This window comes from Salmo salar, chromosome ssa01, assembly GCF_905237065.1.
Source record: "Salmo salar chromosome ssa01, Ssal_v3.1, whole genome shotgun sequence".
In the NCBI taxonomy this organism is placed as follows: domain Eukaryota; kingdom Metazoa; phylum Chordata; class Actinopteri; order Salmoniformes; family Salmonidae; genus Salmo; species Salmo salar.
In genome coordinates, this window is record NC_059442.1 from 134,670,594 (window position 1) to 134,688,318 (window position 17,725).

The following is a 17,725-nucleotide window of genomic DNA, read 5'->3' on the forward strand; positions in this document are numbered from 1 at the left end:
GCGTATGTCTTCACACCTGGGAGTTAATACTTGGTGGAAGCACCTTTGGCAGCCATTACAGCAGTGAATCAGCAGCCATTACAGCACACCATTTTGAATAAGATTCTACCAACCTTGTACAACATACTGTATATACATTTTTTGGGGTCAAAATTGCTGAAGCTCAGTGAATTTGGTTGGGAATCATTGATGGACAACAATATTCAAACCTTGTTTCTGATTTTTAAGCTGATTTAAGTCAGGACTCAGACTGAACCATTCACGAACACTCAACACCCCTTGGAAAGCCATTCTAGTGTGTCTTTGGCATTCAAATTTGTGTCATTGCCATGCTCAAAAATAAAACTCTATCCCAGGGTTCGATTTTCAGAAGAGGAAGGCTTTCCTTTAACTTTTTACCTGGGCTTTGTTCTCCTTTCATATTTCTTCAGATTTTAACACACTCTTCAGTATCTGCCAGTGACAAGCATACCCATAACATGATGCTGCCACCATAATACCTAAATACAAAGGGATCAAAAACATTGCATTCACTCCACATTACTAGCCTGTATGATAAAGTGAAAAGAAGGAGCTTGTGTTAAAAATTCCACTCGAAATCATCCATTCTATTTGCAACAAGGCCGTTGAGTGCAAAACATCACGGTAAAGACGTTCACTTTTTGGCCTAAATTAAAAACTTCAGGTTTGGGTCAAATCAAATACAACAAAACACAAAGTGAAGCGCTCTCTATTTTAAAATATTGTGGTGGCAGCATCATGTTATGGATATGCTTGTCATTGGCAGGGACTGGGGAGTTTGTCAGGATCAAAATAAATATGAAAGGGGCAAAGCCCAGGTAGAAAGTGAAAGGAAAACCACTTGCAAACGGTGCTCACCATTCTTCAACAGCCTTTGAGGTATGTTTGCTTCTGTTTGGTGGGTATGGCCTGATCTGTATGGATGTGACCATTTGAAATTTCAAAACTTGTGCAGCACACATCCATACACATTATCCCTCTAACCCACCATAATCACACAGTTTTTCAACTGGTCGCTCAGTACAGTATCGTTTCTGTTTTGTTGTACTGAACGCACCTCTTGTGTGTCTATCTGGGCCAGGGAAGATGAACTGGGAGAGCAGTGGGAGATAACATGAGAGTTCATCTAAAATGATATTACAAACACATAAAGCTCATTGTACAGGGGCTATTTACTGATTTATCAGTCTCACCTTAAACCCAGTACTGACTTCTCAATGCATTATTCATGTCTAGCTATTTCCTCTGAGATGCATTCTGTTTGACGTTAAGTACTCCGCATGAAATAGCCTACAGCGTCCTTACTTTTCCTGAACTTTATCTGTCTACTCTGCTCTCATACAGTATGTCATTTTGGTTAGTTCTAGAATATAGGTGAAGCTTATCAGCAAAAGTGATAATGAATGACATAACAGGCCATCTTTGTTCTGAAATTCTATATTTTATTACAATCTGAAAAAGGCCTGGCTGGTTTTGGATACATTCTGTACATTCTATACATTAATTGGAGGTACTCAGTAAGCACATATTCAATACACACTTATCTGGATTGGAAATGGAATTAGACCCTAGTGGATTCACAGAGATCCTCATTCCTAGTACTGCTGTAGGAGTGATTACACAACAAAATTCCCCATTTAACAACAGCCAAAGGTCACGTCAAAAGGTCAGTGTGCTCTGGCTGGTCCCTGATTTGGCCAATGGTAGGTCAGCCATGCTCATTTTAAAGGCATAATCTGTCCGATTTGGTGATTTCCAATGGTAATTTGAATTAATGACATATATTACAATAATGCCTTATGAGCTCAGTACAACTGTCATAACACAATATCTAAGGTTGTTAGTGTTTTTTGTAACAATGTAAAAGGTTGAAAATATCAATCAGCTCCATCAGCTCAAGTAGCAGGATCCGGCTGTTGAAATCACATATTGTGCATTTAACAGTCCACAGGACATGCTTTTCATTCCTTTGGCTTTAAAAACTCTTCACATGATTTCTGTGTGAACAAGCAAACAAAGTAATCCGTTCTTCCCCAGTCAGAGGTTTTCCTCATTGCTAATGTGTCTGACATGTTTGTCATTCCTTGCAATATACTTATTGATTGATGTATAAAAAAATGCATTCATTCATTCAGTGATTCATCCATAATACACACAGGTTTGTATCAATCAGCATGTAAGATGTACCTATATAACACATAAAAGACAGAGTTAAAAGCTGAGCCATTGATCTTTTAACTTATGAAATACTTTGTTTATCCCTTCTGCTAAAGATGTCAATATTCTGCTTCCATTGATTAAGCAAAGCAGTAAAGAGTTGGCATTAACTTCACTGTAGTCTCGTGAGTCTTACAGTAAAAAAAATGATACAACTTCCTGATCGGTTAGAATAGAGAACATGGAAAATCTAATGGAACTTTGTTTTACAGATCAATTGCTCAGCTTCTCTGAACCATTGAGTGAAGTAGAGCTGGGCTTGCTGTCCTGCCTGTCAATCTGTTGATAGTGGTTTGGATTGGTGGAGAAGAGAAAGGCACAGTATTCAGGACATTTTCAGGGGCCCTCAGGGTCCTTGCTGCTCAGTTCTTTAACGTATGCATTGGCCTTCCTTCCTTTTTCCTCAGAGAAATTGGTCATATGGGTGTGGGGGAGGGCGGGAAGGGGAGGGGCTCTGCATGAGGGTTGGGCCTGAGGGGTCGGAGAAAAAACAGGTGCAGGGTTGGGTGGAGCAACAGGTAGGGGAGGACTTACAGAAGTTGGGGGCAGAGCTTGGTTTGGAGGGGGGGTGTAAGGAGGGGGGGTGGATGGCAGGGGTGGAAGAGTGGAGGTGGGAGAGGGGGGCATGTGGGAGAGGGTGCCATTTGAGGAAGCGTGACTGTAGGTGTGAGGCAGACTGTAGATTGGCGTGGAGGGCTGGTGGTAGATTGGATAACGAGGAGCAGGGTAGGATTTCACCCGGGTGAAGCTAATGCACCTGCCCTGTAAATTAGGAGAGAGGGATAAAACAGGGAAGAGAGCAATAAGAGGCAGTCATCAGGGCCCAGTAAAAAAAAAATTTGATTAAAAAAAATTAGCAATGAAATTCGATTAAATGTTAGAATTTGGTATTTCAAAACAAAAAAATGACATTCTGAACTTCCGGATAAGGATTCAGTAATCCAATCTGACCTTGAATCAGGATTAAATGTTGTTTTCGTGTTTTTCAAAATTCTAAAGGCAGTGATTAATATAGTTTTGATGCAGAAAATCAGGATAATCTTGAACCCACAGAAAGGGTGGATTTAGAAAGGTGAAAGGCACTACAACTGAGATATTTCAAATGTAACTAAAATGGGGAGGCTTAAAAAACGTTCTTTATTCTGATAATTAAAGCTTCATTACGTAAAATTTACTGCAGTATACTGTGGACACCCCTTAGTGGATTCGGCTATTTCAGCCACATCCGTTGCTGAAAAGTGTATAAAATTGAGAACACAGCCATGCAATCTCAATAGACAAACATTGGCAGAACAATGGCCTTACTGAAGAGCTCAGTGACTTTCAACATGGCACCGTCATAGGTTGCCACCTTTCCAGCAAGTCAGTTCGTCAAATTTCTGTCTAGGAGCAACAACGGCTCAGCCGTGAAGTGGTAGGTCACACAAGCTCACAGAACGAAACCACCGAGTGCTACAGCGCTTAGTACATAAAAAACGTCTGTCCTCGGTTGCAACACTCACTACCGAGTTCCAAACTGCCTCTGGCGGCAATGTCAGCACAAGAACTGTTAAACGGGAGCTTCATGAAATGGGTTTCCATGGCCGAGCAGCCGCACACAAGCCTAACCTCACCATACGCAATGCCAAGCATCGGCTGGAGTGGTATAAAGCTCGTCGACATTGGACTCTGGAGCAATGGAGTGATGAATCACACGTCACCATCTGGCAGTCCAACGGACAAATCTAGGTTTGGCAGATTCCAGGAAGCTACCTGACCCAATACATAGTGCCAACTGTAAAGTTTGGTGGAGGAGGAATAATGGTCTGGGGCATTTTTTCATGGTGCACAAATCGAGATCCATACAGAAATGGTTTGTCAAGATTGGTGTGGAAGAACTTGACTGGCCTGCACAGAGCCCAGACCTCAACCCCATCGAACACCTTTGGGATGAATTGGAACGCTGACTGCGAGCCAAGCCTAATTGCTCAACATCAGTGCCCGACCTCACTAATGCTCTCGTGGCTGAATGGAAGCAAGTCCCCGCAGCAATGTTCCAACATCTAGTGGAAAGCCTTGACAGAAGAGTGGAGGCTGTTATAGCAGCAAAGGGGGGACCAACTTTATATTAATTCTCATAATTTTGGAATGAGATGTTTGACGAGCAGGAGTCCACATACTTTTGGTCATGTCGGGTAAATGTATTCGGTCAGTTGTTATTTTGAGTAGTGCCAAATAAATGCAGAAACATAACCTGTGCAACCTGGGCCCAATTTTTTTAAACATTTAATCTGTATCAGAATGACCTGGATTCTGTAATCCCCTTTTTTTTGCCATACAATCTGATTGATTTTGACCAAGTTTTTCAGAAAGGATCAGATAAGATCATTCTGATCCAGATATCACAATATTAAGATCACAGAATCCAGATTTGTTTGTGCTTTGAACAGGCCTACACCTTGCCATCTATTGAACAGGTTATGGTACTACTTCTACACTGTCATTGGGGAACGAAGATGAGTGAACTACACTGAGCAAAAATATAAACATGCAACAATTAACAATTTTACTGAGCTACAGTTCATATAAGGAAATTAGTCAGTTGAAATAAATTCATTAGGCCCTAATCTATGGATTTCACATGGCTGGGAATACAGATATGCAACTGTTAGTCACAGATACCTTTTAAAAAAATAAGTAGGGCCGTGGATCAGAAAACCAGTCAGTATCTGGTGTGACCACCATTTGGCTCATGCAGCGCGACATATCTCCTTCGCATAGAGTTGATCAGGCTGTTGATTGTGACCTGTGGAATGTTGTCTCACTCCACTTCAATGGCTGTGTGAAGTTGCTGGATATTGGTGGGAACTGGAACCCTCTGTCGTACACGTCGATCCAGAGCATCCCAAACATGCTCAATGTGTGACATGTCTGGTGTGTATGCAGGCCATGGAAGAACTGGGATATTTTCAGCTTCCAGGAATTGTGTACAGATCCTTGCGACATGGGGCCGTGCCTTTATTATGCTGTTTCCAGCTACAATAGCCATTTACAACATTAACAATGTCTACACTGTATTTCTGATCAATTTGATGTTATTTTAATGGACAAAAATGTGCTTTTCTTTGAAAAACAAGGACATTTCTAAGTGACCCCAAACTTTTGAACAAGTCAGTTGAAATTACACCTACCCCGAGACCTGTGACAATCATATCAGATCCGACCCAGACCTGTGACATTATTTAGAATTCTCGATCTGAACCCGCTCAGGTCCCGGATCGTGTCTCGGGTATTCGGGTACAGGTGGATCAATGAAGACCTCTAACAGCGAGTACAGTAGAGAGCTGAGAACACACCCCTGGGGGGCCCCTGTGTTAAGAGTCAGTGTGGAGGAGGTGTTGCTGCCAATCCTCACAACCTGTGGTCTGGTCTGCCTATCAGGAAGTCCAGGATCCAGTTGCAGAGGGTGATGCCCAGACCCAGGGCTCTGAGCTTGGAGGGAACAATAGTGTTGAATGCTGAACTGTAGTAAATGAACAGCATTCTCACATAAGGGTTCCTCTTGTCCAGATGTGTAACATCCGTATGAATAGAGATGGAAATGGCATCTTCCGGGGATCTGTTGGAGCAGTAGGCAAATTGGAGTGGGTCCAGTGTGCCTGGCATGCTGGCCTTGATGTGGGCCACAACCAGCCTCTCGAAGCACTTCATGATGGAGTGAGTGCGATGGGGGTGATAGTCATTTGGGCATGTCACTTTGTTTTTCTTGGGCACTGGGATGATGGTCTCCTTGAAGCAGGTGGGGACTACAGCCTGGAAGAGGGATAGGTTGAAGATGTCAGAGAAGACGCACGCCAGCTGGTCAGCACACACTCTGAAGAAGCAGCCAGGGATGCCATCTTGGTGTTCACTCTTTTGAGAGTTTTCCCTCACATCAGCTTCGGAGAGCAAGAGCACCTGGTCGTCCGGAGCAGCGAGAGGTCCTCCTGGATGGCTCGGTATTGCGAGCATAGAATGTGTTGAGCTCGTCTGGGAGGGAGGCTTCGGTGGGTACCACACAGCTGGATTTGCCTTTGTAGTCCGAGGAATCTCTGTAGTCCTTGCCAGATGCGTCGAGAGTCTGAGTTGTCCAAACATCAATTCAAGTTTGAGTCTGTATTAACTTTTTGTGTCCCTAATGGATTTGTGGAGCTCGTACATGCTTGCCTTGTACATGTCACGCACCACGGAGTCATCGGGGTTCATTCTGCTGACATTGAATGCTGCAGTATGGGCTCTAGCATGGTACGGATATCTCCATTCGGTTGGGGTATGTCCGGATTGTTATCGTGGATACATTATCATCAACACATATCCTAATGAGGCCTGTTACTGACAATGAATATTCCTCAATGTTAATGTATGTGTCCTGGGTGGATGGATCTTTGAACATATTCTAATTAGCATGACCAATCTCTCATTATCTTCATTGTTTTCCTTTCTGAATATTATGCTGACTCCATCTTGTCTTTTGTTTGCCTGTAAATGTCCAATTCAGTAAAAAAAAACAAGGAGATTTACTGAGGTAGCAACAGCTTATGAAAGATGGGAAGAGAGGGAATTGTGTGGATGGTTCGCCACATGCTCCTATCCACAGCTGTCATTGAGACCATATAAAAACAAAACTCCCAGCTAGGCTTGAGTTACGGGAAGGTGGGGATGTGGGTAGTGACTAGTCATCTGTCCTTAATGGTTTCAGCAGATTTAAACACATTCCTTCAGGTTGGAGCAATATTAGCACCTCAGCTTCTTCAGCCTGTATATGCCAGGATACGTTATGCCTTCCTCACAGCCGCTCTGTCTGTGTGCTGTTATTATTACGATCAGCTGCAACCTTTCTAGTGGATTATTTACTGCCTGGCTGGAAGTGTTTTAAAAGCATTTGGCCAGCGCAGATGATTTAATGAAGAAATGGGCATTGAAGGCATTAAAAAGCTTTAATTGGCTTCCAAAATTGCCAACGTGATGAGTTTGTAAGGAGTTAATCAAAATTCCCACTCTCCTCAGCTGCCTGGTGGAATAGTTTTGTTGGAGAAAAAAAGTTCGAAAAAAACTGTTGGAAGAACCATTGCAAAAAAAATTTAAAGTGCAAAAAGAGAATAAAAAATAAAGATGGTACTGAAGCCTCCCCCTCTCTATTTTCCATTCTGTCTGCTTTGCTCCTTTGACTGTGGTCTTGGCCCCAGACCTTCTTCTTTCCCACAATTTTCCAGGGGTTTGAGTTCTTTCTGTTGACTATTTGCAACGGAGTGGGCCTAGGCATTACATAGTGCGGTCTCTGCCTCCTAAACTGTTTCATCTGATTGCATTTTTTTATACTTTTGTCACATAACAGTATAATGAAGTGCTGGGCCAGTGGGCCTTACCATCCCTTAGAAGAGCTCTGAAGGAAAAGCCCCTGGAAGCTATCCTTCTCTGACCTACATGTAAGCCTCAGTCACACACTGGCTTTCTTATTGAGCTAAAAGTGCCTTCCATGACTCTGCATACCCTCGTATCATCCCGTACAATGACAGCTGGTAGCAAGTGTTGGATGTGTCTTTCTCTATGTCGTTTGTTTTTTGTGTCTTACCTTATCTCCAGGATAGGGTCTCATCAGAGACACCCTATCATAGCCTTTCCTCAGAAACACCCACAGAGCATCCAGCTTGCCCTGAATAAAGATGGGCACAATAAATGAAAGAGAAGAATGTTACATAGTAGATGACAATATGATAATAACAATATTGCCTGCCTGTATGCCTGTCAGTTGCTTTACTCCGCTCTGGTCTTTTGATCAGTCTAACAGCTATCTGTGTGTGTCTGGCTGGCTGACTATCTGGTGCTGTTTGACTATCGAAAGCTATGCTCCATGACATAATAATAGTCAGTGAGGAGAGTAAGTAGAGATAAAGGGCAAGGAATGTATTGTGTTGGGACTAGCACCAGCTTCCCTCTGCTCTGCAGATCTCATCTTCCTGAGGTCAGCTCGGTTCATGTCTGGTTCATATAACCACTCATGCAGCTGACTGAGATGTTTTGAAGCAAACTTCCTGGAAACAATGACACTACAGGAAGGCTGCAACTAATTAAGAAGTGTTTTGATCATAGATTGGGTTTTGGTGGGGGTTGGAGTCAATTCTGAATTGAGTATGTGAATTTCACTTTTATTCCAAATCAATTCTTAAATCTTAATTGAATTTGAATTGGCCACAACCCACAGGAAGCATCATTTGAATTAGAGGAAGTAGAATGTAATTAAATTACATTTAAATGGCTTATTTATACTACACATCACCATGAAAATGTTTATACCAGGTAGCATAAGTTTGGAACATTCTCCTAAAACAATTAGAAACAATTACAGAGGTCTGGAAATATTATAAGATCGTGTTGTGGGGTGTCTATAATGATTAATAATTCCCTTCATGTTTTTAAATAACAGAAAAAACATATTTCCCAGAATGCATTCGATCGGACATTGTAGTATGGAAGGGAAAAATCAAATATTTGTATATATATTTTTTCTAATTGAACCTTTATTTAATTAGGCAAGTCAGTTAAGAACAAATTCTTATTTACATTGATGGCCTACACCAGCCAAACCTGGATGACGCTGGGCCAGTTGTGCGCAGCCCTACGGGACTCCCAATGACGGCCGGTTGTGATCCAGCCTGGAATCGAACCAGTGTGTCTGTAGTGATGCCTCAAGCACTGAGATGCAGTGCCTTACACCACTGCGCCACTTGGGAGCCCCAACATCTCATGACAAAGAAAAATACTTTGATGTCTTTGAGTTACAATCAAACTAATATTTGAAATGGTATGTGTATTCTTTGAATTAGTACTGTAGGTGGCATATCCTTTTGATAAAAGATTTGTCAAAGGAATGAGACTCAGGTTTCACGTCTCAGTTGAATTGCTTTAAATTCAATTCTATTTCATTTCATTCAAATTAATTTAAATTTCTGCTTCCTGTGGGGTGTGGCCAATTTAAATTCAATTCAGAATTTTCCTAATTGACCCCAACCCTGATTGGTAGATAGTTTGCACTTGATAACCTATCTCTAATATATACAGTATATAGAGTGCATTCGGAAAGTATTCAGACCACTTGACTTTTTCCACATTTTGTTACGTTACAGCTTTATTCTAAAATGTATTAAATTAAATATTTTTTTTATCATCAATCTACTTACAATACCTCATAATGACAAAGTAAAAACTGTTTCTTTTTTATTTAATTAATAAAATATTACATTTACATAACTATTCAGACCCTTTACGCAGTACTTTGTTAAAGCACCTTTGGCATCGATTACAGCCTAGAGTCTTCTTGGGTATGACGCTACAAGCTTGGCACACCTGTATTTGGGGAGTTTCTCCAATTCCTCTCTGCAGATCCTCTCAAATTCTGTCCGGTTGGATGGGGAGCTATTTTCAGGTCATTCCAGAGAGGTTAGATCGGGTTCAAGTCTAGGCTCTGGCTGGGCCACTCAAGGACATTCAATGACTTGTCCCGAAGACACTCCTACGTTGTCTTGGCTGTGTGCTTATGGTCATTGTGCTGTTGGAAGGTTTTCATCAAGGATCTCTCTGTACTTTGCGCCGTTGATCCTGGCCTCGATCCTGACTAGTATCCCAGTCCATTCTGCTGAAAAACGTCCCTACAGCATGATGCTGCCACCACCATGCTTCACCGTAGTAGGGATGGTGTCAGGTTTCCTCCAGACGTGATGCTTGGCATTCAGGCCAAAGAGTTCAATTTTGGTTTTATCAGACTAGAGAATCTTGTTTCTCATGGTCTGAGAGTCTTTAGGTGCCTTTTGGCAAACTCCAAGAGGGCTGTCATGTGCTTTTACTGAGGAGTGGCTTCCATCTGACCACTCTACCATAAAGGCCTAATTTGTGGAGTGCTGCAGAGATGGTTGTCCTTCTCGAAGGTTCTCCCATCTCCACAGAGGAACTCTAGAGCTGTCAGAGTGACCATCGGGTTCTTGGTCACCTCCCTGATCAAGGCCCTTCTCCCCCGATTGCTCAGTTTGGCCAGGCGGCCAGCTCTAGAAAGAGTCTTGGTGGTTCCAAACTTCTTCCATTTAAGAATGATGGAGGCCACTGTGTTCTTGGGGACCTTCAATGCTGCAGAAATGTTTTGGTACCCTTCCCCAGATCTGTGCCTGGACACAATTCCGTCTCGGAGCTCTATGGACAATTCCTTCAACCTCATGGCTTGGTTTTTGCTCTGACATGCACTGTCAACTGTGGGGCCTTATATAGACAGGTGTGTGCCTTTCCAAATCATGCCCAATCAATTGATTTTACCAAAGGTGGACTCCAATCAAGTTGTAGAAACTTGATTGAGTCCACCTGTGCAAAAAATTCTAAAAGCCTGTTTCGCTTTGTCATTATGGGGTATTGTGTGTAGATTGCAAAAAAAAATAAATGTTTAATCCATTTTAAAATAAGGCTGTAACGTAACAAAATGTGGAAAAAGGGAAGGGGTCTGAATGCTTACCGAAGGCACTGTATAATAAGAATAAATGCCATTTAGCAGATGCTTTTATCCAAAGAGACTTCGTCATGCGTGCATACATTTATTTGGGAGTGGGAAATCCAACCCACAATCCTGGTGTTGCAAGTGCCATGCTCTACCAACTGAGCTACAGAGGACCACAATGTTAAAAGTTTACTAACAATGTTTTCCATGGAATTTAGAGTGCATGGTACTGCAATTGTGTTCTTGTTTTTGCCTCACTCAATTCCCCAAAATTCTACCATGTATGGTAAACCATGTCATGTTTAAGATGAAGTGCATATGATTGACTTTTATTTCAATTGAAAGATACTGTTGTTGTTATTCCCCTACTCAACTATAAAGTGTACCTTTTATGGTATACCAAGGAAATGTTGAACTCCTAAGTACAGGACTACCCAGCTAGCACATAACATTCTGAGAACTATATGTTTCTTCAAGCTTGGTGAGAGTGTGGTTGTCCTATGATTATTTTGCATATTGTGCAGGATACCCAGCTGATGCATAATGTTCTGAGAACTATACGTTTCTTAGGTGGGAATTTCCTACAGGTTTCCTCATGGTTCTATTTAAAGTAATGTTCTCAAATTGTTTCAAGAACATTAAGAAACAACGTTCTAGAAAACATTAACATTCAAAGAACATTCTAAGAATGTTATTTTAAAACATATACATTCCGTCCTCAGCGTCAACAAAACTCTCACTATCCTCTATCTTGTTAAGCGTGTTCAGGTGTGTTGGCCGCGCCCACTAATTGGCCACACCGGATCTTAATGAGTCTTGTTTCCTTTGAAATTGGGTCCGTTTGAATAGACTAAAATGAACAGCTTTGTATGAGTAAAAAAAACATGAGATGCTAGCTCCATCCTGGTGGTGCAGTGGACTAATTCCATGGATAGAAAACAGAAAATCATGGGTTTGAATCTCACTGACGCCGTGCCACAATAAAAAAAGGGATGTGTTTGCGTGATTTAACGCCTAAGCAAATACATGTCCTATCTGTTCTTGGAGTTCAAAACAGTTAACCTAAGCTAGCAGTGTTATTAGAAGTCTTATTGAAACGTGTTATCAGAACGTTATTTTATTTCTTTTCAAATAACCTATATTTAACATAGCTTCACACAACTTCCAAGGAACCAAATATGCTAGCTGGATACGATACCTTTATGGGAGAGTACCACTTCTGGGGACTGATAGGTTTGTGAATGCCATTGTTGAAAGTGTGTGTTGGTGGCATGTCAAACTCCTGCTCTGGCATCCTGACACGGGCATTCTTGGCTTTCTCCAGTTTGGCCCCCTCCTCAGTGGAACCCTTGTCACCCCAGCGGACCTGAGCAAGGACAAGCAACAGCAGCCAGTCAGTGCCAGGGGAATGGTAGTATAATGACCAGGTCTGAGCCGTAGTTGGATAAAGGGCACACCAGGCCGTGTACAACAGTCAGTGAATGTCTTTCTCACCTCCATTCTCTTGATGCCACCCACACCTCGGCCACCGTAGTATGAGGCATCCACAGTGGGCCACCTCTTCTTGGGATACCCGTCCTCATCCTCATCCTTACAAGGGGAAAAATAGATCCCTCAGATGGTAGCTTTGCCCTAAAATGTTCATAACATCAGATGCCTACCACTCTCTTCAGCCAGTTCAAGTCAACAATACCAGTGGTATTGTTCCAAACAAGTAAGGCAGGCCTCATGCTAAACTTGATGTCCTGATTAAGTTCAACCAAGTCTCACAAAGAAATAGGTAGCATGGCATCCCTGGTGGTGTGGCCAGGGAGTCACCCTGTTAGAAGCTCCAACCATGTCTGAGAGCCTGAAAATAGTTGTAACTAAACTTGTAGCATAACTAAACTCCTCTCTACCTAAAGAGCTGGGCTGCTATCCAGTTTACTGGACAGAAAAAAAATATGAAAAAAAAACAAGATCAGACAATCTGCCCAGTCTGGTCCTGGCTGCATCCAGCACCATCGAGTGGAATTTGTGTCGGGTCAAAATGGAAAATGTCAGCTGTGAGTCAATAACTCAGTCTAATCCCTATTATGCTTCTACAGGTTCTCAGAGCTCTTTGAGGCATAGGCTGCCGGCTGTTTTCAGATCAGACAACAGGAGACAGCGAGAGACACAGAGAGTCTGATTTTATGGTATGATAGTGGTGTTTCAACTCTACAGGAGGCACGGGCCTAGAGACCGTAAATAAGAAGAAAAAAAAGCTTTACTCACTGAGCTGTCCTCCATTACTGGAGGTGGAGGCTCATGGATAATCTGCAAAGATGGAAAAAGACACGGAATCCTAATATTCTGTTCCACAGGAGTTAATGATTATCCTATTGACACATGCATACATGGCAGAGTCTCTGCTGGGGTACAGGAAATGGTTTTGAATGTGAGAGGTTGATAATGAGAGAGATGTTACCACTGTGCAGCAGAGAGGCCAGAACCACCAGAGCAGAGCCAGCATCAGCAGGAGCAGCAGGATGAGCAGAGCTATGGCCAAGAACGTCCCATCAGACTAGGGGAGGCAGAGAGAGGGAATAAGGTTAGAACCACGTGTACTTACTGTGCTTGAACACAAGCTCTATCACCTCCTAGGAATAGATACAGAAGAGTAAAGTACTAAAATAAACCATTCTATTAGAAGCACAATACTCCATGTAGCCATGGTTGAGAGATTTTCCTGTGGAGAAGGGTTGGTACTTACACAGCTGACTGTGGTGATGGTGACAGAGCTAGATATGAAACTCAGGCCATTGTTCATACTGACGTGGAGGGTAGCTTCCCTGAGGGAGGTGAGAGGGAGGGAGGGAGAGGTGAGGGAGAGGATGGGGAGGTGAGAGTGAGGGCAGAGGTGAGAGAGGGGATGAGGGAGGGGATGGGGAGGGAGGGAAGGAAGATGTGAGAGAGAGGGGATGGGGAGGTGAGAGGGAGGGAGATGGAGAGGTGAGAGAGGGGATGAGGAGGGAGAGGTGAGGGAGGGAGGGGAGAGGTGAGAGTGAAGGGATGGGGAGATGAGGGAGAGAGGGGATTGAGAGGGAGAGAGGGGATGGGGAGTTGAGAGGGAGGGGAGAGGTGAGAGAGAGAGGGAAGGGGAGGGGAGGGGATGGGGAGGTGAGAGGTGAGAGAGAGGGGGGATGGGGAGATGAGGAGGGAGAGGTGAGAGGGTATGGGGAGGAGGAGGGGGAGGGAGGGAGGGAGGGGAGAGGTGAGAGAGGGGATGGGGAGGTGAGAGGGAGAGGTGAGAGAAGGGATGGGGAGGTGAGAGGGAGAGGTGAGAGAGAAGGGATGGGGAGATGAGAGGGAGGGAGGAGGGAGGGAGGAGGAGGTGAGAGAGAGGGAGAGGTGAGAGAGAAGGGATGGGGGAGATGAGAAGGAGGGAGAGAGGGGATGGGAAGGTGAGAGGGAGTGGAGGGGGGATGGAGGAGGTGAGAGGAAGTGAGAGGTGAGGGAGGGTATAATTACCTACACTGTTTATTTGTTTTGCTCTAATCAACACATCCCTCTTTTCATTCCAGAGACCAAGGATAGCTGCTTTTCTGAGAAAATACTGTATTGACTTGAGAGCAAAAGAGATGGGTTGCATTTCATGAGTTGGGTTTGACGTGCATCAATTAAAGCAGTGGGGATGTGAGCGTTAAGGAGTCACTTACGTCCCTTCTTCTTCCAATACGGGAGCTGGGCACAGAAGGTAGGTGTCTCTCACTACCAATGGCCTTTTCACTATGGGATTATAGAAGAGAACACTTTGGATTATGTGTGTATATGAATACCTAATACTGTATACAGTAGACAAGTCACCTGTATATAGATAATCCCCCAGACTAGAAATCCTATAGCTATGCATCCAGCAAGAGGTGCATGGAAACAAAAACAAACAAAATAGAGTACTGGAGCTAGTTCATTTACAAACTGTAGTATTAACGTAATTATCATAGTTGAATTAGCATAATTTCAACGAGTTGTAGTTCAAAGAGTGTTTCAAAGAATATAGTTCAAATTGAAATACATTGAGACAAATAGTGGAAAATTCCTTGCTTTATTGTCTTTCTAGACCTTAAATCAACTGAAATCCTTCAACGTGAGTGTGGTTTATTTAGCCTGGCTGACAGAATGTCAGGAGATCCACATTCCCTCTGTGCATCTGAGAAGCCTTAAGTATTAAACCAGCTGAAGGAAAGCGAGGTGTGTGTGTGTGTGTGTGTGTGTGTGTGTGTGTTGTGTGTGTGTGTGTGTGTGTGTGTGTGTGTGTGTGTGTGTGTGTGTGTGTGTGTGTGTGTGTGTGTGTGTGTGTGGAGGGTGAAGACGGACCAAAAATCATTAGGATTTGTAAGAACAGTAGGCATGCTAACCTCCTCTTGCCAGCCTGGTCTCATAGACTAGGTGTAACATAGTGAATGTAAATCCGGGACACTCAAATGAGTATGATATGTTACGTTTGGTCTGGTTACAGTACATAAGGCAGAAGGTTGCTTAAGGCAAAAATGAAAGGAGGGTGGTTGGTTGGGTGGGTCTAGCAACCCAAAGTTTGCATGTTCGAATCTCATCACAGACAACTTTAGCATTTTAGCCAATTAGTAACTTTAACTACTTACTACTTTTTAGCTACTTTGCAACTACTTAGCATGTTAGCTAACCCTTCCCTAACCCTTTTAGCTAACGTTCCCCTAACTCCTAACATTAACCCTAACCCCTAGCCTAGCTAATGTTAGCCAGCTAACTAACGTTAGCGAACCAAAGTAGAATTCGTAACATCTCATACATTTTGCAAATTCGTAACATTATTTAACGTTTTGTAAATTCATAACATATTGTACTTTTTGCAAATTCGTTACATATATGATTTGTAATTCGTAACATATCATACTAAATGGATGATGGACATCCACAAATTACTAGATACCATAGGAAACATAACATACATTAGCATACTAAATGGGTGTCTCGGATTTACATACAGAATAATATGAGACAAGGTTGCTCTTGCTTGTGGCCAAGGAAAACATAGCCCAATTTCCCTTACTGCCTGAGGGAAGAATGCAGAAATCAGACTTCAGTGTAAGAATTGGACTGCTCTCTATACTTAAGATTGCTTATCAAAGGATGTGATTGCAAGTCCCTGATCTATTGGAAATTAGAAAATTCTACAGGAAATAAACCCTGGCTCTTGAAGCTTCAGAGAGCCTTTTACCTGGCTTGATCCCCAATGATCCCCAGAGGCACCCAGCCTACAGCAGATGTGCTATATTAGTTGTGGATGAATGCAAAGGAACAAAGAAACCACATTACATTGCTAACTCAGATCTGTTTATGCACTGCTGCAGACCTGTAATTTTCTGCCAGTGAGGGTCTTGCATCAAAAGGTTTGTACCACAGTAGCAAAGAAGTCCTTTCTTGGCCCAAAGTCAATTTTTTTTGTCATGTGTAGGCCACCTTGTTGGATTCTACTGCTCTACATTGGCCCAAGGTTCAGAGAACGTTTTACTCTGGTTCCTTTAAAGTTTTCATGGGAGGTTTAATTAACGCTCTTACTTTTAATAATACTGCTACCTTATTTGGGGTTAACTTTTTTAAACTAAGCACAGATAGAACACATAGAAATACATTTCCTTAGGCATTAATCATGCAAAAACATGTATTTTTTATTGTGACACAGCATCAGTGAGATTCAAACCTATAATCTTCTGTTCTCTAGCTATGGAATTAGTCCACTGCGGAACCAGGACGGAGCTAGCATGCCATTCTTTGACACATACAAAGCTGTTCATTTTAGTCTATTCAAACAGACCCAATTTCATAGGAAACAAGCACTCATTAAGATCAGGTGTGGCCAATTAGTGGGCGGGGCCAACACACCTGAACACACTTAACAAGATAGAGGATAGAGAGTTTTGTTGATGCTGAGAATGGACTGCATATTAAATAACATTCTTAGAACATTCTCTGAACTTTACTCAAGGTTTCTTGTGTTTTTATAGAAACAATTTGAGAACGTCTTAAATTGAACCATGAGGAAACCTGTAGGAAACGTTATGCTGAAGTACTGAAATTCCCACAGAAGAATGTTGTTTCTTAACATTCTCTAAACTATTTGAGAACATTCCCAATGTCAAACCAGTTGGAAAACCTTCCTAGAACATTACCAAAATTTAAATAAAATGTAACTATGTTTCAACTCCTAGTAAACATTCTGGTAAAGTAATGAATTACCAAGAAAATAACAAAATTCCTTAATTACTGAATGTGGTGAGAATGTTCCAACGCCAAGCCACTATCCTGCATCATTCCCAGAAAGTTGTGGTGAGGTTGTATGCAAAATAACCATAGGACAACCAGGCTCTCACCAAGCTCCAAGAAACATATGGTTCTCAGAACGTTATTTGCTAGCTAGGCCAACTGGTGCCTGCTTGAACTAATGAGTATTCTTTCAGGCTCGTTCCTTTAAGCTCTTTCATTCAGAATGGTTGAAATCCTTTCTCTTTGCCTTTTTCTCACACAGCCTGAGGACACAGTCAATAACAACCAACTCACTGTGGCATTGCTGAATAGATGTATTTCTAAGCCTCATTACCCTGCACCTAGAATCCCGTGTGAAAGTTAAAGAGATTGTTTCCTGCTCTTTAAAAACAGGGGTGTTGCTGATGGGATTCATTAGGGTTAATGGTCGAAAGTTGTAGGTACCGTAACTTCCACTTACTCAAAGTGAGAGTGTCATTGATGCGGAAGCTACAAAGGACCTTCCCCACCTCACGGGCATGTGAGAAACCATTTCCTTTCACAACCACCTGGAAGGACTCTAAGGCAGGATGAAAGGGAGAGAACAGGGAGAATCATCAATGGCATTTGATCACCTTGATATCATTGGTAAAGAGGAATTACAGTTGATGATAATATTTTCAAGTCCTTATTTCCTGAGGCCAAAAGCTCCCCAATTATCCATAATGATCTGTGATTATCTGAAATCGG

The 17,725-nt window shown here is 42.5% G+C and overlaps 1 protein-coding gene across 2 annotated transcripts in view; it reads right to left on the reverse strand.

Moving 5' to 3' along the window:
* Positions 1-1,446: 1,446 nt before the first annotated feature.
* The window catches only part of LOC106564752 (anthrax toxin receptor 1-like), a 33,238-nt gene continuing 16,959 nt past the window's right edge, over positions 1,447-17,725 (reverse strand). For both annotated transcript variants that reach the window (XM_045690095.1, XM_014131078.2), the window contains 9 exons: positions 17,457-17,555; positions 14,413-14,482; positions 13,467-13,545; positions 13,182-13,277; positions 12,989-13,030; positions 12,227-12,322; positions 11,931-12,098; positions 7,829-7,909; positions 1,447-3,000 (listed from right to left, as the gene is read on the reverse strand). In XM_045690095.1, coding sequence (XP_045546051.1) covers positions 2,575-3,000; positions 7,829-7,909; positions 11,931-12,098; positions 12,227-12,322; positions 12,989-13,030; positions 13,182-13,277; positions 13,467-13,545; positions 14,413-14,482; positions 17,457-17,555 — 1,157 coding nt within the window. In that variant the 3' untranslated portion in view covers positions 1,447-2,574. The remainder of the gene's footprint in view (positions 3,001-7,828; positions 7,910-11,930; positions 12,099-12,226; positions 12,323-12,988; positions 13,031-13,181; positions 13,278-13,466; positions 13,546-14,412; positions 14,483-17,456; positions 17,556-17,725) is intronic.